Source organism: Poecilia reticulata, linkage group LG7 (genome assembly GCF_000633615.1).
Source record: "Poecilia reticulata strain Guanapo linkage group LG7, Guppy_female_1.0+MT, whole genome shotgun sequence".
NCBI classification, from domain to species: Eukaryota; Metazoa; Chordata; class Actinopteri; order Cyprinodontiformes; family Poeciliidae; genus Poecilia; species Poecilia reticulata.
Genome location: NC_024337.1, coordinates 3,218,416 through 3,244,627, shown reverse-complemented (window position 1 = coordinate 3,244,627; position 26,212 = coordinate 3,218,416). Strand labels below are relative to the sequence as shown.

Below are 26,212 nucleotides of genomic sequence, written 5' to 3'. Positions count from 1 at the left end.
GATGCTTCCGTCCAAAACCCCGTGCGCCTCTCTCGTCTTTTCTTCCTCGCGCCGTATCCATCTATCCATCCATCCATCCTTATTCCTTCCTTCCATCCAGCTCACCTCCTGCATCACCCCCTGGACCAGCCCCTCCCTCCTCCGCCTCTGTTCGCCGGGCGTGTGAGCCGAGATCAGCGCTCCATCGAGCGGAGCTCCAACCACAAGAACCGAGGACATGGGAGAGTGAAAAGAGGAAAAATTCCGGATGAGACATAAGGAGCATAGGTAAGGTCTGGTTAGTGCAGCCGTCAGAGCCACTGGTGACTGCGACAGACTTGTCGTTTTGCGGCGGAAGAGTGAAGACCGTGTTGTGCGTCAAGGACTAAAACTGTTCTAAGCAGAAAACAATGACTGTATGGAGAGATTATGCAGGGAGTGTGTAGATCTCGATGGTTAATTCAGCTCTGAGTCAGGCCTCCGGTCCGGTGTGCTTCCTGCTCTGTTTATGTTGCTGCAGCTGAAGGAAGCTGCGCACTGCGCTCCTGCGCCGGCAGATGTTTTGCTCACGCTGTGCGCCTGATTCAGCTCAACTCCTTACAGCCTTTGCGTGCACACTCACTGCACCAAAACTGGAATTCCAACGATTTGTGCATCTAATTTCCTGTGGAACTATGAGCGTCCAGGACAGTGAGCCCAGGACTCTGGGTAAGAGTCGTCCATGTTTGCTCGCAGTGGAGTCGTGACAGGTTGCTGTGCGCTGCAGTTTGACCTTGCAGCATTTGTTTTTTTGTTTTTGTTTTTTTTTTTTTCTTATTGTGCCCCAACCTGATAAATGACAGGGGTTTTAACTCTAAATATGTTATGGCGCGGAATATTTTTCATGGTGGAAGGAATAACTATGTTTCTATGTGCACAACTGAATCAATGACTGCTTGTTGTAAATGCATGGAGTCAGCACAGTCAGACTCAACCCCAGGGGTAAGTTAGGATGATTACCAAGAATATATCAATAATCTTTATGCAAAATCAATTAATTCATGAAGAGTTTTATGTTTTTTTTTGTGGCTTTTTGTGTGTCTAGTTCAGCCTGTTTTATTATTTATTGGTTTGCTAGTTTTTATTAGTTATTATTAGTTAAATATAGTTTTGTTTTAGCTTGGTTTTTATGAGTAATTTTAGAAAGTCGGTTTGTTTGAGGAGGTGGGAATGCGTAATCTAACTCTGATACGGACCAAAAGAGTGAAGTCTGGTCCAACTAAAATCTTAGCTCTTGGTGCAGTTGAAGTGAATTTTGGTGCAGTTTGAATGTAGACCAATACCTGCTGCAAAAGCAGGACGTGAACTATAGCAAAGGGCATTCTGGGTAAATGCAATCGCATGAGTCTAGCACCAGAGGGAGAGATGGCTTGTGGATTTTTACTAAAGACAAAAGAGAAATCCTGTAACTGCTAAAATCTGATGCCACCCCCATTCTTGTTTACATTTTGTGATAAATTAAGTTGTCAGTGTCTTCTTCTTAGGTTTTCGGGTTGTGGTCCTTGGTGCAGCGCCATCACAGGTGAGGAGGGGGAGCAGGTTTTTCAAGGGTTTGGTTTGTTCGACCGTGCATACAAAAGCAAAGCGTACCTGCTGAAAATGGAACAAATGTTGTAGTTTTGCTCCCCATTCAAACCAAGTCTACCAAACTATCATGTAAAAACTTCCTAAAAGATGACTCTCAGCCTCAAATATGCCAACTAAATTAAATCTAATTATGTGTCTAAAATTAAGTACTATACACTTTCTTTCCTGCATTTGTTTACATTGTACAGTAACATACCTTGTACAGTAACATTCCCAATTTCCCAATAGACTAACAGCAAGTTAGCCTATTAAATGGCAATGTTAAGTGTCCAGTACTGAATTTGCAGAAGTTTGTTCATTTCACTGACAGGCATGATAACACTTAGCATGATGATGACATTTTTTGGGAGTCTGAGGTTTGAAACTTCAAAACAATCTTCTAGTTGTTTCTTGGATGTTTTTTTGTTTTTTTTTTCGATCTGAAACAGTTGGTTTGATTAAGTTTTCTGTTTTTCCAGATGTCATACACAGCTGACTGACAGCTCACAGGATACTCATTCTGAGCAAGTTTTTGTTTGTCCTTTTGATTCTGTACTCAGTCCTTTGGGTTTGTTATTAAATATTGCAACAATCAGACATTGTGCTCTAGGGGCCATGCCATATGCACCCTGATCTATTTATAAATCCAAATACAACTTGTACAGCGACGCAACACAAGAGTGAGGAGATGAAAACCAGCCAGACCTCTCCCTCTGGTTTTTGGTTCCTCTTGTCCTTTGCAGCCTGCCCTCCTCGTCATCTGCAGACTCCCCCTCTTGTCCCGTTTTCCAGCATTATCCGTTGGCCGCAGCTCTCCTTCTGCTCACGTTTCACACACGAGTGGAAAACTGACCGTCTCCATGGTGACTTGGCACTCATTGTCACCGCATGGTGTTTGGTAAGATGCACCCATGGAGAGAAAACCTAATCGTTCCATATTTCTATTAACTAAGTAAACGCAAACAATCATAGTTAAGAAGTAAAATATGTATGACTACAAAACATTTTCACAGGAATTTCAGTTCTTTAATCCTTGTAAATATCTTCAGTGTTGGTTGTGGTACAAATGATGCTATTTGACTCTATGTGCCACAGTCAGTTGGAGTTGTTTGCACTGTTTTTTAATTAGAGTTTGTGCTTCTAATCACAAAGGACAAGTTTAGGAACAGCATTTATTTGAAAGCAAAAAACAGTCACAGCATGGTTTAGAATCACAGGACACCCAACCCTGCACACACTCACACTATAAGTTACTGGTCTCTTTAAAGTGCTCTAAGAGTCATGTTTTTGGACTGTGGAATGAAGCCAGAGTACCTGAAGAGAACCCAGTCATGCACTGGGAGAACATGCAATCCCCATGCAGAAAGACTTCAGAACTCAGAACCTTCTTGCTGAAAGCCAACCGTGCTACCAGCTGTCCTTTGTGTAGGACAATGGTTCAAAACCTGCACACATGTCTACCCGCAGAAATCATGTCAAATTTATGTAAAATCTACTTTTTTGAGCTTTACATCCAACATACCTGGTCTGTTCCATTGATTCTTCCATGCATGTTTTAGAAATCCTATATACTCCATGGAAACCATTCAGCTGTGCAAAACGCCTGGGTGGACCTAGCCCCGCCTTCCAGACAAAGCTCCTCCTTGGAGCTGCAGTTTCCAAGCTTCGCAGCTTCCACATTACAGAGCAGCCTTCCCCTCAGACTCCCCCCAGCTCCTTCAGACTAGTCAGCAACAATTAGCAAACATCTGGTGGAACTGCTGAGCTTATTATATGAGCTACTTCTCAGTGAAACGCTGGTAAAAATGTTGTGAAAGAGTTAACAGAGGAGCCTTGATGTGATAACTTTCTGAAGGTGGAGCTTCAGAAAGAGCAGGAGTTTTTAAAGAGACAGAGGCCCAATTTCAAGGCATTAAATTACTAAGTCAACACCTGATGGTAATACAGTTATTTGATTGTGCTATAAAAAGGCACTATATGCCTGGAAAACACACAATACTGCCCCTTTAAAGATGTGATTTGACTTGACTGGTCTCTAGAAATATCAACAGTCTCATTTGGAAAAGTGTTTTAGAAGCTCTGATAACAGAACAGACAGCTCTACAAACCCAGAGGCTCCTCCCTGTCAGCTTCTTGTAGATTTGCAGAGTGCCACAAATGAATGCAGTTCAGTCTCCTCCCACTTCTAATGTGATCATAAACATTGATTTTCTGGTTTGTAATAATGCCCCTTTGCTCCTCCTGGCTGTGAGTAAAACACTAGCATGATTTTGTGGGTAGCAGCACTCAGGCATGATTTCTGTCAATGTAGCTTGACTCACTACTGACAAACCCTTAGTGTATTAGATATTTCAGGCTCCTGACCTGAATAAACTCACATTGAGCACCAGATAAGCCTAATGAGGGCTAAGTCTTGTTTGTTGAGAGAAAATCTCTGCAGGGACTTTTGTCAAGCAACTACTATTAAGATTAAAACCTCTGATGAATGTGTCAGATACTTTCCAGATTGTGATCGGTTGAACTGCATCAGACTTATTATGTTAATTGGGCTTTAATGTGCTGTGGTGCTTGGCAAAAGTTTAGCTGAGCTGGGCAACATGTACTGCAGCAGCAGCAGGGTGACTCTGCAGGACTGGCCTGATCTCTGCTTGCTTTAAAGGCCAAACGTCACATTTTAGGTTCCACAAGATGTACTAATGTTAGAAAAGGTTTTCATTTACTTTTTCATACAATCAGGGTTTTTTCACACATGCTAGTCTGGTAGACTTGGTTCAGGGACCAAAATTACAACATCTGTGAAATTTTCAGCTGGTGGGATTCACTTTCACATTACACTGTGTCAAACCAACCAATCCTTTCCAAAAACTTGTCTCCCAAATTTTAGCATTTGTAGGATTTCTCTTTTGGTTTTGAAAAAAGACCAATTCTGACACTATCACAAGACATGCACGTTTGGTTTGGTTGTATTTATCCAGAATGCCCTGTGCTACAGTCCTGCTTTTGGAGTGGTCTCTGGTACACTTAGCTTTCCCATATGCATTCAAGCCGTTCCAGAGTTCACCTCAACCAAACCTAGACCTACATAGCTTTGTAGGCGGACCAGAGTTTGCTTTTTAGGTCTGCATAAGAGTTTGGTTACGCTTTCACACCTCCCCACTTGAATTGAACTTTCGATTAAAGAGACTAGACAGGACTAAGTGGGGCTGGTGTGAATGTTCTCTAAGGGCTGCTCAGAGCATCCCCAAGTCTATCAAGAACTTAGTGGAAAGAGTCCACATTCCATGTCTACTAGTGTGGTTTAGTCTGTTTTCTTATAGCACTCATTGCATATTACACCTTTACTGACATCTTGACATGTTCCAGCATGCAATGCTGAGCAAAAAAAACTGTTTCTTCTTGCTTTGCTTCCAACATCTAAACTGTTAAACATATAACTTAATCATTCAAATAAAACTAGTTTAAGAAGTTGACAGACCTACCCAGAGTCTTGACTGGGTAGGTCTGTCAGAGTATTGACTTCAACCTAGCAGGTTTGGGATGAATTAGAGTGGAGAACATCACTGCCTGACCTCATAAATGTAGCTCTGCAGGAATGGTTAAAAACTTCTAAGTCTGTTGGTATTTGTATTTTTTGGCGGTCTTGAGTTTTTTTTTGTTTTTGTTTTTGTTTTTTTTTGGGGGGGGAGTTTTTTTGCAGACAGACTTGAGCTAATTTATTGTTATTATTTGTACCAGGACATCAACAGTGGATCAAACATTGAAATTATTGGTGGTTGAGTCTGAAAAATATGGAATTTTAAGTGGAAATCTTTTTTATTTTTAATTTTTTTATGGGTATTGTCTGCTACAAGTTCTCAAGATGATTAGCATCTTGCTATTCTCCTAGCTAATTAGAGAAGTTGATCAGACTTCTTCAGGAATTTCTTGGCATCTACTTAACAAAACACAAAGTGTCACATGCAACAAACAGTCATGTTGCAATAGGCCGTCTCACTGATGGAGAAACTCACCCTATCATCCCCCTTCAGCATCATACTGACCTCTGCAGAACATCACATAAACACAAACACACTCACAGCAATCACACAGTACACATGTCCTGGGACATTAGACAGAAGACTCCCTGGCTCACCATGACCCTTCACCAGTCTGTCTGGCCTGTACGCTGTCAGTCATGAGTCAGCCGCCGCAGTCTTCTCAGGAAGCTGAGCTCAGTTGATGTTTTTCTGCATCTACATTGTGTTTTGTTGCCCTCTGAAAGTCAGGTGTCAGTATTTTTATGCACTGATGCTGCTATTAATCCTGCTGGGTGTTGTGAAGGTCACACAAGGCTTAGAAGGCAAGCACACACTGCAGTATTTCCTCTGCTGCAGAGACACTTAGCTTATCACACAATTCTTCATTCTGCATGCCGCCTTCTCTCCCTCGCTACACGTGCCATCTCTTCCCGTCATCTCATTGGCTCTCGTCTCACCTGGTCCCTCCCAGTACTCTTCGTTCTTTCACAGGTTGTCCCGTTCTCGTAACCTGCTCGGTACTTCTGCCGAGTTGGTGCAGTAGCTGCTTGCGTGTCAGAATCTCTGAGTACGGGTACACCATTACATAACCAGCCTAACTTAGTAAATCCTGCATGATGATGCACTCCTCTCCTGTTTGATGTGTTGTGTCAGCAGCTGGATATGGAGAACGGGCTTTCTTTCGAAGACTCATTTACTTTAGACAAGAGGTTTAACTAAAGCTCGTCACTGAGGTCAAACAGTAAATGTTGGAAAAATCCATCCTTTCTCTGTTGATCATTGGCAACACCACACTTAATCACACGAGGCGTCATAACAGACGTTGAAAGTCAGAGGGACGGGAGTATTAAACATTGCAACTGTGATTGATTTCACTAATTATTTCTTCTCAAATTTGTTCAAGTCAAACTAACTTGCCTGTGGAAGTAGCGTACCTATCGGGGTCTTATAGACAGCGGTGTTTACAAAAGTTGGGAATAGCTGGCTTAGAAACTGAACAATATCATCTTTTTTCCAACGTGTTTGTTAATTTGATCAAATCTGACTGAATTCATGCCACGTAATTTATACCACTATGTCATAAACGGCGTCTCCCCTTACATCGGATCAGTCTTAAAAGCATGTAAGTCTAGATGCTTACCAGTTTTTTTCGTACATGCTAGGCTACATGATGGTGAGGCATTGCCTCTATGGTAACAGATGTCAAAATGCAGAACTCCTCAATAATGCAATATTTTTTTGCATTTTACTAATCTTACTTTGGAAAGTATTTGGACATCAGTCTTGTTACCTTGTCAAAAGTGTTCACTGCAACACACCAAGAGCTGCCAGTGCTTACAGCTTCTCTCCATTATTCCTCATCAAAAGTTTCCTGATAAAATGACAAGTTCAGTTTGCATCCTTGTCTGTTTGTGTAGACAAACACGCAAAACTGTGAAATCAACTAAATAAAAGTGTAAAGGGTCAATATCCGTTTATCCTGGCAGGGTGAGAGGCAGCATATGCCCTGAACATGTTGTCAGTCTATCACAGGAAAACACAGAAACACACAAGGCAACCAAAAACAAATGCACACACTCACACTTAACGGCAATTAATGTCAAGCAGTTAGCTCTACAGTCTCATTTTCGGACTGTGGGAGGCAAGTGGAGTTCCCGACAACCCCGACACATGCAACTTATTGCTGCAAGGCAACAGTGTAAGTGCATTGATAATTCATTTAAGACATGGATAATGTATCCATGATAATTTTGCATGTTTCCCACACATTGGACCTTTCATGCATTAATGAATCTGTGAGGCCTGAGATCATAGTTCACCACAATAAACTGTAGCGAAAAAGAAAAACAAAACGTATCATTTATCATTCTTTATATTTTAAAAATATATACCAAAACATCAACTGCCAGACTGTTTGAGCCAACATTTCATGTGTGACACCTGTCCCACATGTTTGGGATAAGTTTTGTAGTGTTTTTATAAAGTGAATTTCCACTTTGGTCAACGTCTTCACCTACAGAGTGAAGACATGATTTGTGTATTGCTCGCAATTTTCAAGTGGCATGTCGTTATTTACATTAAGCTGATGTAAAAGTTAAACATAAACTGATGCTAAAAGATTTAAAATAGACCTAGAAATTAATGGTAAATACATTATATGTCCTGGATTGAATGAAATATATGCTGTGCAAGTGATGAAAGGGGTATGAGTGAGATTCTTTGAGTGAATCACAGCTGGCAGACAGAACAGCAGGAAATAGCTTGCAGTTACTCACATACACAAGCCTGGCTCTCAAGGCCCAACCAAGTGGTGATACATTATTGATGACAATAATCCGCTTCCATGTGCTTTCCCCTTTCTCTGCCTCAGCCTGCAAGCTCACATATTGGATACTGACAGGATATTTCTGCATCAGCTGTGGCAGAAATATACAACATATTTGCACCATGTTTGGTTTTGTTACCTTGAGCTGCCTTTTCTCTTCATTTATAAAGTCACATCTGTGCTTAAATTGGACTTGAGCTACAGAAGCAAATGTCAGTCTCCATTGCATTTGACTTGAGAAAAGACAGACTAATGTTGACTGGGTGGTTCACCCATAAGGCTGAGAGATGATTGGTTGATTAACTTTGATGTATGATCCAGCTAATTGTCAAATTGAGTCAGCAATGCCAGCCTGCATGCTGAAGTGCCCAGACCTAAACACAGGAGCTGTCAATGAAGCAGCTGTTGACCTTTGTTGTTTCTTGATGCTTGTCTGTTCTTCCTTCAGCCTCCGAGTTTCTGGACTTAAGCTGAAAACAGGAGGCCGACAACAGACAAACCTTGAGGCCTAGCAAGAGGTTGTCTGACTCCATGTCTGCACCTGCTCCAGCCAGTCGGAGGACGACGTCAGGCTCTCGCCGGTAAGAAGTAAACGGGACTTTCAGCGTTCTTCTATACGCGTGTTGCTCAGTTCGAGGTAGATATTGTTCAGTGTTGAGGATTGGGGCTCATATTTTTTGATGAAACACTTTCATTTTGACCACTGACATAAGACAGCATATCAGATAGCCTATATGGTAGGTACCATGTATTTACCATTAGCTTCACATTGACTTTAACATCAAGCGTGGATGAATGAAATTGTAGAACATGATCTGGGTTTGTTGACACTTATTGCTATGAAGGTCTATTTATGATCTTGAGTTGCTGTAACAGTGGATGTCCCCTTTGGGATAAAATGTACATGGAATATCACAATGGAGGACTTTGTACACCAGTCTTGTGTGGGCAATAGTTCTTTGCACAAGCCTCTTCAGACTCTGCCACTGTTGTTGAGCAGGTATGGACCAGTTTCCAAGGTAACACAATCGGTTAGCAGTCTCAAGCTCCACTAAGGTCTTAAGAGTCACGATTTACTTCTGAAACTTGTTGCCATATGGTCCCTACAGTTCAACTGAGATGAAATAGAACGCTCCATAGTGACTGGCGTTTTCTTTGGCTAAACAAAACGTAGCAGAATTGTCCCTCCCCAACATGTACATTTTTCCTATGTTATCTGACAACATGAATTCAACTGTTTGGAAATGTCTCTGGGTGTAAAAACACAAAGGTTCAAGGCGTGGAAACTAAGTGAGTGTTACCTATTGCTCTAAATAAGATGATAGAGTTGTTTGCAAGTTCAGAGCTGGCTGATTAACTGTTTTAAAATCCCCTAACCACATGAAATTATACATTTTTACCCAAGTTTATCTGACTTCTTCAGTGTTAAGTGTGCCACCTAAGCAAAAGAAAAAAAGAAAAACAAGTCCTCGTAGTCTTTTGGAAACAAAAGATGTCACCCATCTACAACAAAATGGATTGAGGAAAACAATTAAGCTTAGACATTAACTTGACATCTAGATTGTTTGGATATGACTTGATGGGTGTAAGCTTTTTGTGGCAAAAGGAGGAGCCAATGGGAGGGAGGGATTCCATCAGTTTACCCTTTACTTAACTTAGTTCTGGTTTTATACCAGTACATGAATATTGGCATCACAATGACTTGACAGAAAATAAGGGAATTTCGGACATAGCTAAATAAATAAATCTAGTGTTAAAAATTGTCATCAAGTCAAAGATGGACAAAGCCAAAATATGACATATTTTTTGCACCCTCCCATTTAATCTTTTTCTACACTGTTAATTTAATACATGTTTAGGGGCAGGCTTCATCTTGTGTCATATCTCTGGCATCAAACAGTCTGCTGAGTCACTGCCCCATGTTCCAGCTGCCATGAATACCAAATCAGAGACAGCTGCATTTGAAATCACGCGTCCAGTAATGAATCTGAAGGCACATCTCTACATCTACATCAGTGATATCCTGCGTTCAGATGTCTTCAAAGAGAACATCCCTGTAAATGATCCTGATAAAGTCTTTAAAAAACACACCTGTCTCAGTCTGACACCTGTCAGTTAACTCCCTGAATCTCTTTGAAAACATCCTTTTTCTGTGTTTGGTTCAAGTCCAGCTTAATGGCAATCTGCCGTGTTATCCTATATTATGGTAATTTAAATGGTTTTTGTCAGCATAGAGTTTTAGCAACTCTTTCTGAATGGACCTTGATTAAACGGGCAAATCGGATTGGTTAATGGCTTATCAGAAACAGTGGTATTCCGTGCTTATTATTTTTCACGTTCCTCATATGTTAGTATGCAATTATTATCCAGTCATTCCTAAACATGGTGCCAGAACCAGGGATATATTTCAGAAGTGACTTACATTTTGTGTAAGTGATTTTCTTCTGTTTCTGTAGGGTTTGTATAGCTTTACTTACTTCTGTGTATCATAGAGGACATTTAGTGGCTAAAAGAGATTCCTATTTCACAACACTTGAGGTCACATGTAGCTTTAAACTCTTCTAATGGCTATTGCAGAAAACTTACTCGATGATCATTAGCACAGTGCCTCAAGATGACAAGGAAACTTGAGAGTTACTAATTAGCATAATTCTTTCAACTTTAGACCCAATCACTGTTGCAGCAATACTGAGGGAGAAATGAAGCACTGTGAGTACTTTCTGGATGCACTGTATGTTTTTTTTTTTTTTGGTCAATAAGTAAGTTAATGTTTGTGTGTAATTCTTTCAGGACATAGAAGAGTTTTGTGTAAGGTGTGAGATGGAGATGAGCAGAAGTGTCTGCATACCAAATGGATCCTAATGCAGTTGTGGTCAGACAATTTGTGGGTCAGCGGTACATAAATATTCAAGCCAGTCCTGAACCCATCTGTCTATATTTCATGTTTCAGACAAACAAGTTGTGAAGTTATAGTGGCAATGTGGTCTGTCAGTTTGCTTATTAAAAAAATGCATAATTGAATTTTGCCTTTACAAAAATGTGTCGCCTTTTTAGTGCCTGAGGGATCTGTGTCATTCAAATATAGAAATGGAAACTCCTGGGATCCAGGGAGAGTGGTGGTATTATTTTCTAAAACCGGAGTTCGTCCTACATGGGCCAGAAAAGGCAAGGAAACAGGAACATGATTTGCTGACTATATTGATTGTTGCACAAATTGACATTGCTTAATGGAAACACAGCAATTTAAAAAAAAGTTTATTGTGCTAGGATAACCTAAAAGATTTTGCACTAGGACGAGGTGGTTTATTGAACTAGGTGTATTTCACAAAACTGCAATAGAAACACTTTTTTGCATCACATAAGTCATGTGATCAACAACCGGATGGTACTGCTGGCGAAAATGACAAAAAACATAACAGGAAGTGGTCGGAGGATGATGGTTTGTTTTGGGGTTTTTTCAGACAATGAACAGCTGTTAATTTAGTGCCTTTTCTCTGTGGAACTGTGCCTTTGTGTGGTCATGTTCTGACCTGTCCCCTTTATTCTAACAGACTACTTAGAGAAAATAAGTTGGCTCTCATCTTTCTTATACAAACAAATGCCGGAAGTTTTTAGAACCTTTCCACATATAACTTAATAAAGATGAACTGCATTAGTTAAGTTTAGGTTATTGGTTGTACATAAGCTCTGTCATCACTTTTCTCTCTGACAGGTGTTAAGATATCTGCGTTTTACGGTCATGGTAATGAGCAGCAGCCTCAGTCTGAAGCCATGGTGTCCTCCTCTCTCATCTCTCCTCTTCCTCAGATTCAACCCTCTGAAAGCGCTGCAGCCCAAACGCCGCTTGCAGCAAATACTGGCGTCCTCGCCCGTGCCGGCGGCTTCCAAGCCGGCATTGGGATCGGGGACGAGTACAGCCGCGGCCACTGCGCCAGTGGCCATTCCGGTGCCTGCGCCCCCTGCGTGAGACACCGTTGAATTGCAGTCTTAGCGAGCATGCTCCCCGGCTGTAGCTGCAGCTCTGACGCTCTAGCCACTAAAACCAGAAACGGAAAACAAAGGCAAATTTTTTAAAACTTAATTTTGCTGCTCTTGTTGAGCTGTTGTTCAACCAAATAGATGAGGTAGACCTGCTTATACCTTACACACTGCTGGTAAACGTGAACATGGAGTTCATATTGGAGGACCGGTGTTCTTGTGAGATCGTGTTTAGTGGCTATAGTGGAAGCAGCTGTGCTAGGAAAGCACACTGTGATCATGAGTGATCACTGGTTCACCACTCACTGCTTAGCCTGTGGATACATTTGAGACACTGGCTTCACTTCAAATGGGAAAGATCTTATTGTTTCATTTTGTTGTTTTTCTTCTTGTACCTGATTTATTAAAAAGACTGAAGCCTTTTAAACTTTATCTCCATCATGTAGCAATGGCTTGCTGCTCATGCTGTCATCTAATGCTCACCTTCACCTGACTGACCTGTCACAGGCACCGTCTGTAGATGAGTAAAACAGACCAGAGACACTGATTCTCTGTGTATTCTGTCACTTCTTAGGCTCATCCCCTGTTTTGAGCTGCTCCTGTCTGCCTGGTTCACCTTTCGTTAATGTCTGGGCTTGTTTGTCATATATTGATTTTCAAAGATCTGTTGAGCTGTCAATATCTGACCTCCTCCCTCGTTGTGTTGCACAGGACACGATGACAAACCACAAGTAAAGCCAATATGTAGACATTTTGATGCTTTAGCCCAAAGAGCTTGAGATTACTTTCTTCTGCAAGCTAACAGTTAGCCACATCTCCACAGTGAATCTGTCAGCTTTAAATCCATTTTGCCACTCGTTCAAGTTGCCCATCTCTTTTGGGACTGGTAAACACCAGGTTACTTAATTTTGAGTTTCTTCTCCAAATTAAGTGGTTTATATTATATGGTTTCAAAATGCATTTATGTTTTAGGACTAAAATGATATTATTTACTTTCATCATTTAAGAAATTTATTTAAATATTTAATGGAATATTTTTTGATACATGTATTTTTTTAATTGTACATTCACATTTGATATAGTTTTTTTTTTTTATTTTGGCCCTCGACACCCTGACCTCTACTTTGAAATCGCTGCCCTAAATGACAACAGGAAGCAAAGCAAAGACTGGAGCCTTGGTTTAGCTTGTAGTTACCGTGTCCTGTGTGTAAATCCCTCATGGCTGCTCTGAGTAGATCTGCTTGTCTCCTCTTCCACTTTTGGCGGTCAGTGACTTGGCAACAGTCGTTAAAAAAATGTATGTTTTTTCTTTAAAACCTCTCTATAATTATAGAACACAGATATAGAAGTTGCCCATCACACAGCATTTTTCCTTTTTCCCGCCTGGGACGGATGTGCTTTTACATAAAATGCTTTACTTTCTTTATATAAAAACATCAGCATGTTTTTATATAAAAGCTGGAATCATGGGCAAACAGCTGGCAAAATCCTACTCATCCGTAACAACTGGATGTAGAAGAATGAAAAAGGTAGACAATTTTTTCCTCTGTGTTTAAGTAAATACAAAGGGAAAAACAGCAAAAAAACACAGAAAGCCCTGCTGTTGCTAAATGCTTTCAGTCTTTTAACCTCTTGTTTTATATTTGTTGGTCTGGCAGAGAGTGCAAACAAGAGATGACTGTCTACTACAGGTTAAATTTCTACCAGGAATATGCAAATATTGCTATTCCTACTAACTTTCAAGCTGTCTTTCATCATCCTGAAGCAGTTCCCTACTGCTGCATCCTTTGGCTATACTGTAGTTTGTCTTATAGTTTCTGTTGTAGGAGTGATAGAAAGGTCTTAGTGATCAGCTCTACTGCATTTTTTGAAGCAAAAAATGTTCTTCGTATTGAAATAAAATAGGTTTTAGACATGTCATCATTTCTGTATCAGTATTACCTAGTGTTCATGACCTCTGTTGTTAAGAATCATTTGTGTGAAAACCTATTTGGCATAAAGTGCTTCTGGATATCCAGGTTTTAATGAGCAAATGTTAGTTTTGTCACGACACATCCTATTCTATCCCTCTAAGACGTCTGGCCATTCTTTTCCTCACTTTTAGATTGTGTTTCAATATCCACACTATTAGTTTATGTTTTCCGTCAGTACAGCCCTACAGCAGCAGATTGTCCAGAGTGAGGGCCCCATCCCTTAATGCAGAGCCTTTCAGAAGGCATCATCTCCTGGGTCAGTTCAGTGCTTGGTGATATTCAGTGCAGCCGCCACCTGAGAGCTTCTCCTGTCCCCTCAGGACATGTGCAGTTTGCCTGCATGCGTTCACACACATCGCGTCATGCAGGTGTGGTTTGCTGATCCGCCTTCTGCGGTTTAACACCTTCCTGTTTCTGCCTGCTCAGGTTTGACTACTGCAGGTTCATAGAGCTAGATTATGTCCCCATGGAGTCGGGCTACATGGTCTCAATGCGCCCCACTAAAGGCTACGCATCGACCAAGTCGCCCACTAAAGGATACACGTCAACAAAGTCTCCGGATCGCCGCTCGACAAACTCTCCCTCCACGCCACGTTCCCGGTCTGTGGCGAGTCCAAGTCTTGGTGTTTTTTGAGCATGGGAATGTTTTTGGTGTCTCACGATGTCTTACGGTCGGAAAAAAGCGGTCTTGTGCACCAACAAGTTAGCTTGCTTTTGTCGTATGCTACTTTGCTTGTCTTTTTTTAAATCACTGAGCCATTTCCCTTCTTGATAATAATATCATCAGTACCCAGAGAAGTGTGTCCATGTTCCTCATGCAGGCTTATTTTCTGTTGATATCCACTTAAATGTCTGAGTGTTGTGATCTGTCATTGTGTATGCTGCAGTGGCATGCTGGTGACCATGAGTCAGTGCTTTGTATTTATGTGCATTTCCGTCTTTGTATGTGTAGTAGAACTGCTTATCTGTCCACTTGTGGTCTTTAGTTGCATGGTAAGAGGTGAAGAGTTGGTTCCTTCTTTCCAGGCGGCCTCCAGCTGCACCCAGTAATAGAGATCCCCATGGCAATGCCTCCGTCAGCAGTGGCAGCAACTCAGGCTCGTGTAAAGGCAGTGACTGCAGCCCCACCAAAGGGTAAGAAGTTCTGAACAGTAAGAGTGTTGCATAGATTTTGCATTGCAAAGTCTATGCAATGTAAACGTGATAGTATTAACTCATGCCACAGTAGCATGATATTTTTGGAACCAGCATGATATTTTTGGAACCTCCAAAATGAACTGCTATTTTTTTCTAAACGAAGACGCTAAAGAATGGTCAGGTGTTAACTGCTTATTACATTTAAACATATTACTTTAACTACAGGAATCCCGACATTTCTTTTAAAGTTGTGTAAAAAGACACAATCAGCTTAATCTTATGATTCTAGTCTATTTTTTTATTATTATAGTCAAGACATAACCTGAGACCAAATCAAGACCAAGACCAGCACCCTGCTCTGCATCCCACAATAAAATGTGAAACATTTTATTTGTTTAGTTCCCTCAATATGTTAACTATATAAGGTGACATTAGTTTTTGCAGCTTGGTGTTTCCATGTGTTAGTGCCATAAAACATATGTGATATACTGAACACAGGCAGATAAATTAATGTGTAGCTAATATTGACTAAATCTCTTTGTGTGAGGTCTGGGTAAAGATTTTTGGTACAGAGGCAGATTGCTTATGCTAGCTGGCTATCTATAATTACTTACACTTAGGTTACCTTTCTCTATGCTCCCTTTCTATGTGACAAAAAAACATTGGCATGGTCTCCACCATCTGTAAAAGTAAAGGACTGTGGGATTTATAAGTCACTGTATGCTTTCTTCTGGGTCTTGTTTTACAAATATATTCTTTATGAATTGTATTTCTGAAGATTTTGCAGACATCTTTTCCCACGTCCAGATAACAGTTTTTTTTTTTAACTGCAAGCGAAAAGGGGTGTGAATGGGTGGCAACGGTAACAAAAATCATACAATTAGCAATGAGTCATGTTATTGCTTAGATTTGAATCAAGGATGTTAACAAATAATTTGGACAGTATTCTGGAAATTTATTGATAATTCTACAGTAATGGCTTTGAATGGTCTTGTCATTAATGTCCGAGACGAGTCCAAGTGCTGGGACAGTGTCAAATCAACTTATTAATACTCAACTTGTGGCGGATTACTTATATTTGATTATGTCTGGTGTGTCCCAGACGTCAGAAGTACACATCATGTACGGACAACCATGGTATTCGCCCTCCTCCCCCAGAGCAGTACCTCACGCCTCTCCAGCAGAAGGAAGTGTGTATCCGACACCTGAGAGCCAAACTCAAAGAGACCATTAACACCCTGCAAGACAGGTGAGACAGAATTACAAAAACCTGGATAGAAACTGATGTTTAAAATGTCTTTCTGTATTCCACTTAGTTTTGATCATTCTGGCGTTCCTCTCACTTTTCAACCTTTTAGGGACACAGAGATCGATACACTGCGAAGTAAGCTTTACCGAATGCAGGAAGACTGGGTTGAGGAGGAGTGTAACCGCGTGGAGGCTCAGTTAGCCCTGAAGGAGGCCCGTCAGGAAATTCAGCAGCTCAAACATGCAGTGGACACAGTTCGTACCCGACTTAGTGATGCCGGTGGGCTAAGTGGAGACGTAGGGGTTCAAAAGTACTTCCAGGACATCAATATTCAGAATCACAAATTGGAGAACCTTTTGCTTAACATGGAGATAGCACAAGCCGGACTAGCCAAGGAAGGAGAAGCCATACCAGGCTGCAGAACCCGTGCCGGGGGCTCAGCTCCGGCATCTGTTTCTGGAGAAAGCCCTGGAGTTGTACCTAAGTTGCCAGAGGGAGGGAGGGGGTCTTGTTCTTGCGATGGCTCTCCAGCCCGTTCTCTGACCCGGAGCTCCACCTACACCAAGCTGAGCGACCAGACACTGGGAGACCGCAATTGCAATGACGCAGACTTTCCTTGTCTCTCAGCTGACGGCACACAGGACAGCGGATTTGTGTGCTGTGGAGAGAACAGCGTCCCCAGCCGGGCAGACCTCCTCCTGGAAGCCGCCTACCTCTCAGAGGAAACGGCATCTTTGCTGAACTCTTACACGCAGACCTTCTCCCACACTTTGCCTCATTCTGCCCCCGTCTCTCTGCCTCACACCTTCTCCCATACCTTACCTCATTCTTTCCCTCACAACATGTCCCACTCCATGCCACACACGATGCCTCACTCCTCCACCTATGAGAAACTCTGCACAGGAGAACGGCTGGCTCCATTTCGTTGCAGTTTGGGTGGAGTGAGCTGCATGAGCCACCCATGCCTGTCCCACCACCACCTGTACCTGCACCCCCTGAGGGAGGCGGGCATTCAGACTGAGAGCTGCCCCATCCCTGCAACAGCGGGATATCCCTCTGATCTGGATACTATTGCAGAGCAACGTACATTTCGCTCTCAGGCCTGCAGCCCCACCTCCACCTGGATGTCTGATGAGGGGGAAGAGGATCTGGACTCCATCACCACCACCACTTCAGTGACAACAGCGACCATGATGAGCACAGCCACTGAACCAATTCCAGTTTCCAAAACACCACTGGCTCCACCTCTTCCACGATCGGCTACTGTGGCATTTTCCATGGAGAGTCCTTCGTATCAGGCAAATGACAAAGTGGAGGAAGAGGAAAAGCAAGAAAAAGAAAAAAGGGAGAAAGCAGGAGAAAAGTTGGAAAACACTAAGGTCAGACAATCAGAAGAGGAGCAGCAGACAGTTCAAAGCTCAGTGGAAGGGACTGAGGTACTGGATGAAGAGGCAGAACAAAGAAAAGTCTGTGATTTAGCAGGAAGAATGCAGGGTGAACTTAATTTTACAGGCTGCTGTGGAGAAGACAAGCAAGATGACCAGAGAGTGGAGGACAAGCAGCAAGAGGCCGGGATTAGAGAAAGATCCACAGAGGAAATGAGCCCTGTGATTACTCCTGAGCACACCGGACTGTTTCCTGGTGCACAAGAGCCTCAAACATCCCAACCTCCGAGGAGATCTATCTCCCGTGAAGAGATAGCTGGTGTCACAGTGGTGGAAGTTCACGACGAGGATGATGACGAAGATAAGACTAATGAACAAGAGGCCACGGGGGTTGCTGTAGCAGAAGACGAGGACTCTGGGAAAATCCAAAAAAGCTACTGGAGTCGTCACTTCCTGATTGATCTGCTAGCGGTGGCCATCCCTGTGGTGCCGACGGTGGCGTGGCTGTGCCGTGGCCCGGTCCGTGGCGGCCAGCCTATGTATCACTTCGGTTCACTGCTGAGAGGCTGCTGCACTGTTGCACTGCACTCGCTGCGCAGGGGCGGTGGCCTGAGACATTACCCCGCAGGCGGGGGGGATCTTGGGGGCACACAAATATAGCAGAATGACGTCTTTTTGATTCTTTACTGTGGTGTGTCACTTCTCCTGTGTGGTCTGTAGTGTGAGACCATTGCATAAAGTGCAAGGACAGGAAGAGCAAGAACTTCTTGTTCCTCTGCTTTGGATGGTAATAAGGAATGGGAATATTAGGAACAAGAGTTGGGCATCAAAGAGGAAGACCTTTGACTGATCAAGTCTACTCTGTTTGACCCTCCAACATATTGTAAAAGCAAGAAAGATAATTACTTTTTCTTGCTTGGTCCTTGCTGTCTTTACCAAAATATCCATGTACTACTGGCTTGTGCTAGCTGAATGAACTGCTTGAAATGAATGATCAATGCTTTGGTGTTGGTTGTTTAATTTATTTTTGAATGTAGAGAAAATGTCCCTTGCCATGTCAGCTGTCAGTTATGACGTAATACAATGATCACATGTTGGTGAATGTGTACATGAATACTTTGTATGTATGTATAGGCGTGTATATGTAAAATTAAATTAGAACAAACTAAGGTAACGGTTGTTGACCAGTGGTAGTGGGAAAAAAATCCACTTTAATCCAAAGCTGCAGACACTTTTCACCAATAACTTCAAGAGGTAATAGATTGAATTTGTCTGCTGTGGGGAAAAAGCATGGTAGACACAGAACTCAGGTATCTGCTAGGGGTAGAAACACAACCGATCCTGACAGGCGGCTTTGCACAGTGGTATGCTAAATGAACTTCAGTCAATTTAGCAGTAGAGATATTTACGGTGAAAATGTTGTCTTTGACATCCAAGCTGTCTGTACCCTCCGTATGGCTTGTTGACTGCAGCATAAGAAATTTGCAGAGCGCAGACTTAATGGAAAGGCCTGGATATTACAGTTCAGATGTTTATAAACAGCCTCTTTAGTGTCCACTGAAAACACAAAAGGTTTAGAACAGGAAGAAAACGCTTCACTTTTCTTTCACTTCCTGACTGACACAAGTCTAGATGAAGATCAAGGGTTGTTCTCAATTAAATGACTGATTTAGATGTTAATGGTTCCCTCTACTGGCCAGAAGCAGAAGTGAATAAATTCAAAGATATGACATTTATTCTTTAGATTAACTTTATTCCTTTTCTAAAGGTTTTCTTAATGACAACTTTAGTAATGGTAAATTATTCAGTGGAAAGGAACTTTGGTTTTGTTCTCTTACCTTTTCCCAATGTGGTGCTCAGCTGAAATGTTTCCATTTTCAGGGGAGTAAAATATTCTAGATGAAAGGAGATTTGACTACCTTTAGCTCCAGCAATGGACAAGACATAACAGCGAATGGAGGTAAACCATTCGCCGTAGAATTGGTCAGACATTTTTTAAAATAGAAATTTAAATCATTAAGAGCACATGACAGTGAGGTCATGCGCTAATTAATGATTGCAGAGTAAAAAAGAATACAGATTATTTGTGATTTTATTAACCTAAAATCTTACATGATCCTTTCTGAGCATTGCTGTTATTTTATTTCTTACAACTAAATGTATTTTCTATGACGGTCAGTCGTTTGTCTGGATTTCCCATCTGTTAACTGATGGAAGATAATCCAGTGAATTTAGCTGTAATCCAGTTTCACTCTGGGTGCATGTTAAACATACCTGTTGGAGTTAATCTGGCTCTGATTAGGTGCAGCAGTGCAACAAGTCACCCAGATATGTCTTAGTTTCACAGGGACACGTACCTTACCTGTGTAATTATTTAAACAAACATTTTTAAAAAATGTTAGCCAAGCTGTAAACACTTCAAAAATACGTATATAAAAACAGGTCACTTCACAGTAGCTTCCACCGTCATGGTGGAAGTTCAAACAGAAGTAATGATAACCTATGAACAATGTTAGCCATTACTTTGGCTAACATTCAGTCATTTTTTACAGCGAACAAACTGTGCAGGTTTTCCTGCTAGTTTTCTCCACATGTGGTAGGCTGCATCCTATTCCCTTGTTTGCTCTCTAGTTTATTTGTTGTGTTCTTTTCAGTCCAACCCTTTTTCTGCCGTCTGCTTCTGGAGTCGACACTGATCTGCTTTCTCGCAGATTGCTGGTTGTGTTTCTACCCTGAGATTGTTTTCATTAGACTCACCTGTTTATTTTCACTGTATCACTTGTGTGCTAAGTGTTCTTACAGTGATTTAATAATGCCGTCCCCTCCCGCCCCTCCAAATGTTTACCCTGTCCACTAATTTCTCGCCATCACATAATTAGTTCACAGACAACACATTCAACGCTCATCATATCCTTACACCTGCTCTGAATCGTCCTTTAGCTAAGAGTTAGAATAGCTAACTTAGATATCTTGAATATCTTTGAAAGAACGCTAAATAAATCAAAGTTGTTGTTTTTCTTTGTGCGAATTCATGAAATGTTACGGAAAATTCAGTGTGTAAATTTTGTACATTGAGAAATATATTGCTCTTAGACTATTCCTCCCTAATTTGTGCCTTTTTATTTGCCAATTTCACATTGGTGTCCGGGGAATGATGTGGACCTGGAATATTTTCTATACACAGTTACCTATATAGCTGTTTAGTGTACCGCTGGCAGAGTCAGAACTGTTTAGTCATACAGTGAAATCATGATCAGATGTCTGTAGATACTCACTATCTCAGTTTGACACCATCAGTAGATCTGAGTGAAGTGAGTTGTGCTCAGTCTGTGATCTGTGCTGTATATTTCTGCTAACCCTGATGCTCTTGTGCTGTAGCTGGTCTTTAACTGTCGATATGTATTCTCAAGTCCATCGTACACAAATTAGTCCATCACAAAAACAAACTGTGTGTCTAAAATTGTCTTGCAAAGACATTCTAGGAATCTGTTAGGGTAAACTCATTTACTTTTTCAAAATGTGTTGTTTGGATCCAGTTGCATTCAGCTGAATTTTATTTTCTGTGTATCTGTTATCAGGCTGACGTTGGTGTTTGCTGATGTCAAAACTCAAGAAACATGTAGCAGATTGATGGTTAAGTACCAGTAAGATAAAGCGTTTTTTACTTAGCATTCAAGATACTGACAAAATACATTCTGCAAACATTTAAAAGAAATAACTACATTTAACTATATTTTATTACATCCACAAATTTCAACGTATTTTTTATTTTTATTTTATTATTTATTTTTTTTATTTATTTTTTTAAAATAATTTTATGTGACAAACCAATATAAAATGAAGCATAATTTTGAAATGGGGAAAAAAAAACAGTTTTGTGGTTTTTAATTTCTTTTTAACCATCTGTTTTGGTGAACAAAAACTAATTATGTTTTAGCTACTATTTTGTACATCAACATTTTGTATTTTGTACATCTTTGCCCATTCTTGAGAAATAGCTCATGTTCAATAATAAATAGTAGAAAGTGTCCAGACCACATGTACTTTCAATCATCAAATTGAAAGTATATATATGTGTATAACACGTTAACTCACAGCACGCTATAAGTTACAAAATAGCTACATAAAAAACTAACATGCAGGCCCAAGATAATTTTTTGGAGATGAAAAGTTCCAACAAAAATATGCCATATAACTCTAAGGGCTACAGAGGCTGCAAAGAGCAAAATGACAGCAGAAGGAACAATACAACATCACACTGTGTAGTAATATTCAGAGAGACAGAACATTCATGAATGACTTCATAAAATGATATAGGCAAATACGTCTATGATAAAAACATAATATGGAAAGTAAGAAAATGACAAACTTCTTCAAAGACAGAAATCACAGAGCGTGCGTTCCAGGATGACTGTGGCTGAATTCAGTCTGTGCTGCTCGTCTTCCTCAGATGAAGGTTCTGCTGGCCTTTTTATTCTCCTGTATTCTGGTATAAATGTGTCTCCAGTGAAAGTGAATCTAAATGTTTCTGTTAGATGTCAGAGTCAAACACAGACTCAAGAATCCTCTGGAACCACCAACACGTGAATACGCAATGTCCTTCTTTTATTTAAGTTTTTAACTGCCATATATTGCACTATTATTCACTTTATATGTTTTAAGGACTTACTTGAAGTAAACTGTACATGTATCTGTACTAATTGTTTTTTCCTCACTGATTATTTTTGATGCTCTGTTAGGTCCATGAAACGTTTGGTAGTGGAACACTGCTTAATGGAAAATGGAAAATCAGATATTTAATGTTGATCATTTTTGTATGATAAAAACTGTAATTTATCTTCCTTTAATCCTTAAAATGAGCTGCTCTTAAAAGGGAAACCTCCAAACTGATGCTTATTTCTATAATCTGAAAGGTAAAGAAATTACAACAATTGTGAGATTATGTTTGGGGTAACCATGGAAACGTCTGTCTATTGTTGTTTCATAGAAGGTTCTAGAGAAAGAACATGTCCTCTGTTGTTTCTCTGTGTGTTGAACTGTAGATTTGATCCCTTGTCTGACTGTATGAAAGGAAATTAAGAGGCAGAAACCATGTTTTTAAAAAAAAAAAAGCCATATGCTGTAGAGCTGTCAGGGTAAAAGTGTGGGAATGTGAGAGTCAGCCTCTCTGCTACAAAGTAATGTAAAAAAAACAAACACAATACCAGAGTTATGTGAAGCAATCCTCCCGTATCTTGTAGTTTTCTTTCGCATTGTTACTAACCACAGGCTGCTGTGACTAACAGGGTAATAAAACGAAGAAAGTTTGAAGTTGTCATCTGTAGAGACTTAATGCAGTTTACTGGGAACCTCCTGAGAAATGAGAACAAAGAAAAGTCCATTTATCGCAGTAAGTTCAAACTTATATATTTTCATATTCAGCACACAGACTCAAATCTTTACTTCTATTTATTTTGACAATTATGTATTTCAGCTAATTAAATCTTGCAGTTTAGGGGTTTTTGTTTTTCTTCAGAAAATCTAATACAGAAATAGGCTGGACCCCCGCTTAATCGAAGTTCAGTTTTTGCATATTTTTTGAAATATTTTTCGAAGAATTTGCCTATGCTTAGGGTTTTTCGTGGATTGTATCAAAAATAAACAAAGATACTTTGGTGTAATGCAACTTGACACTCTATTGGCTGGAGTTTGCAAAGCAGTCAATCCAGGAACGCCAATCATTTTCCTCAGAGCTGATTGGCTGCACCCCCAAGTAATAGAGGACCATTGATGTGTCTGCAAACATGCTAAGAGGGTTTCCACTGTGCACATTAATGCATATTTAGATATATTTATTTGGCTATTACAATATACACAGTCATAAGTTATTCTACAGGAGGTCTAAACCTTTTGTTTCAGCGGATCTGAGCTACTCCAGGGCAGCTTCTGGTCCACTGCATAAATATCAACACTAGCATGTCTGTGAATTGCGTTTCTTGAAACACCAATTCCTCTTTGTAATTCTTCCTCAAACTCTTTAACAAGTTTGGCTTCACAATCCTGCTGAGGCTGCAGTTTTTCCTGTTGTTTTTTTCAACCAAACTTTTTTTTTTCTTCCAACCAACTTTCTATTCACATGCAAACATTGCTGCAACGCTGTTAGCTGTCGACAAGGCAACAGCCAGTCTTGCCTGTATCAACTATACCAACATTTCTGTAGTAAAGACCTTAGTAAGATGGTTTTATGCAATTACTGGAGAAACTGACATTTGGGTTTTCATCAGCTGTAAGCCATAACCATCAACATTAACATAAATAAATGCTTGAAATATATCACCCCGTTACTAAGTGAATCCGTTTGATGTCAGAGTTTTTGAAGTGAATTATAATTAGGTGATATTATCCAATAATTAATTGGATAATATCATCCAATTATTCGGATGATATTCTCATTTACTGACATGCACATGTAGTTTAGGTCACATGTTTCTGTCCAGTCAGGCTTGTTGTACAGGATCTCCCTGCTTCCTAAACAGAAATGATTTTGCAATATTGGCCTCTAAAGTCCATATCTTAAAGTCCACATTTTATAGAGTTTTATTAATTGATTATGATATGGGAAGATCTCTTACTGATATTCCCTGTTTTTATTGTTAACAGGTACAACTTATTTTTCTGATGCATGGGATATACATTTTGGTTTTGTATTATAAAACAGTTTCACCTGAGGTCAATTCAAATTGACAAGATTGTTGCACATACCTATTGAGGAAAATGTGTCTTGCTTTCTTGAGAGTTGCCATCCAGTTGAAGGAGATTATTTCAATTAATCAAAACGTGAGCAGGGAAAATTATTTGTTAGAAGCAAATACATTATGTCAAAATGTTTTTGGTTGGGCTGGATGTTAAGCGACATCCAATCAAAAATTACCAGACAGCTGAGGTATCCAGATAAAAGCTCCTTTTTTCAACCTCAGATTTCCTCCAGGGGGCGCCACTGCTCACTTCCTGTAGGCGGCTTCTCACTTTGATGAACTCTGGTTCATCATAGTTGGGCCAAGACAAAAATTGTCTTCTGCCATTTTAAAATAGTCTCAAAATGTTGCTGATGTAAAGCAGATATCATTAAGAGTCTTTAAAGTATCATCATATTTCAACAATATAGTTATATTTACTCATGCATATTTATTTGCTGCAAAAGTAATACTGTACAGTGTAAGAAACTATGGAAAGTAACTTTTAGTGCCCCTGAAAAACCTGGACATCTGTAGAATGAGTTTGTGATTTGCTATAACATTTATGACATTTAAATTAATAGAAGTCAAGAACAATCTTAAAAATGTTTTATTGGAAATGAAATAACATTGCTTAAAAAAAAAAATCCCAAAATTACTTTTACTGCAAGAAACAGATCTTGCATCTCTGTTCAAAAACTCATCCTTAAAAAATCTGAACTATCCCTTTTAAATAAAGCAATGTGGAGAGATGGAACCAGCAGCAGGTTGGTGTGCAGGACCGATGAAGACTTTGAAAAACAAACATACTAAAGCATCAGATGGTAGAATATTAATTCTCCTCACAGTCATGAAATATTAAATCAATTTCCTCAGTTTCCGGAATATTTGAGCTTTGAAAATCTACTGATATTTTGCCCTTCAATGACTTTTGAGCAGAACCACATCATGTCTTGTTCATGCTCATTGTTTAAACAAGCCCTTTTGGTCGTTTTGATATTTTGTACACCACTTACTTCATATCATTTGCCTTTCATGCACCTGAATGTTGAATACAGTAGATACTGCATTTTAATCAAGTTGGGCAATAATTTCTAATGAAATATTAAGATTATTAACAATGTCGAGCACATTAAATTTAGTTGTCAGTTTATATATTTATAGCACCAATTCACAACAGATATTGTCTCAATAACATTCACATTGCAAAACACTCAGATGATTTAGTGGAACTAAGATGGTTGCAGTAATAAATTAAATTCTTATCACTAACATCAAACATATTTTTTAAAAACTTTTATCTTAATGTTATGAATTATGCAGGAACATGTGTTACATAAATTACTAGTGTGCGTGTGTGTGTGCGTGTGTGTATGCGTGATCTTGTATTTGTTAAATTGCAAGGATTGTTGTCCTAAAGCACACCACAATGCAGGGACCAAGAGAAGTGCTGCTTGTGGGTTAGGTTTGGACTAAGGTGTGAACTGAGTTAAGGTTAGGCATGTAGTGGTTATGTTTAGGTTAAAGGTTAGACGGTAGAAATTAATGGAAGTCACTGGAATGTCCTTGTAAACACAACATACTTGTGTGTGTGTTCCCTTCCCCAAGTAACCCTGATATATTCTAAGGTCTAGTTCCTTATCAAGCCTGTTCAGGCGTCTGTTATCCTGTACAGAATTTGAAGCTTATCTGAAATAACTATTTTAATGCAATAATTGGGTGTGCAGTGAAAAAAAACATAAAAACAAATGGGGCCCAGGTCCCTCCACCCTGTATGAAGTCAAAAATAAACTTGTTAAAAGAGCGTGATGGAAGCATTCCTGTCGTCTTTGTCATCGAACTGCGAATCAA

The 26,212-nt window shown here is 40.2% G+C and overlaps 1 protein-coding gene across 5 annotated transcripts; it reads left to right on the top strand.

The window, feature by feature from the left end:
- Positions 1–26,165, top strand: snphb (syntaphilin b). 5 transcript variants are annotated; one of them, XM_008412831.2, is made up of 7 exons: positions 1–267; positions 8,375–8,507; positions 11,734–11,889; positions 14,304–14,477; positions 14,904–15,011; positions 16,117–16,263; positions 16,373–26,165. In XM_008412831.2, exons 2-7 carry the CDS (start codon positions 8,458–8,460, stop codon positions 18,306–18,308), a joined length of 2,571 nt encoding a protein of 856 aa, XP_008411053.1. In that variant the 5' UTR covers positions 1–267; positions 8,375–8,457; the 3' UTR covers positions 18,309–26,165. The 5 variants fall into 5 exon arrangements, with proteins under 5 accessions (XP_008411053.1, XP_008411055.1, XP_008411057.1 ...); XM_008412832.2 differs by lacking the exon at positions 1–267 and adding an exon at positions 282–687; XM_008412833.2 differs by lacking the exon at positions 11,734–11,889.
- The last annotated feature ends 47 nt before the right edge of the window (positions 26,166–26,212 follow it).

Bases quoted from the DNA above. Each gene is read 5' to 3' on its own strand.
- snphb (XM_008412831.2), top strand. From the start codon at position 8,458: ATGTCTGCACCTGCTCCAGCCAGTCGGAGGACGACGTCAGGCTCTCGC. The intron at 8,508-11,733 runs GTAAGAAGTAAA...CCTCTTCCTCAG, and splicing joins ACGACGTCAGGCTCTCGCCG to ATTCAACCCTCTGAAAGCGC. The intron at 14,478-14,903 runs GTCTGTGGCGAG...CCTTCTTTCCAG, and splicing joins CCCTCCACGCCACGTTCCCG to GCGGCCTCCAGCTGCACCCA.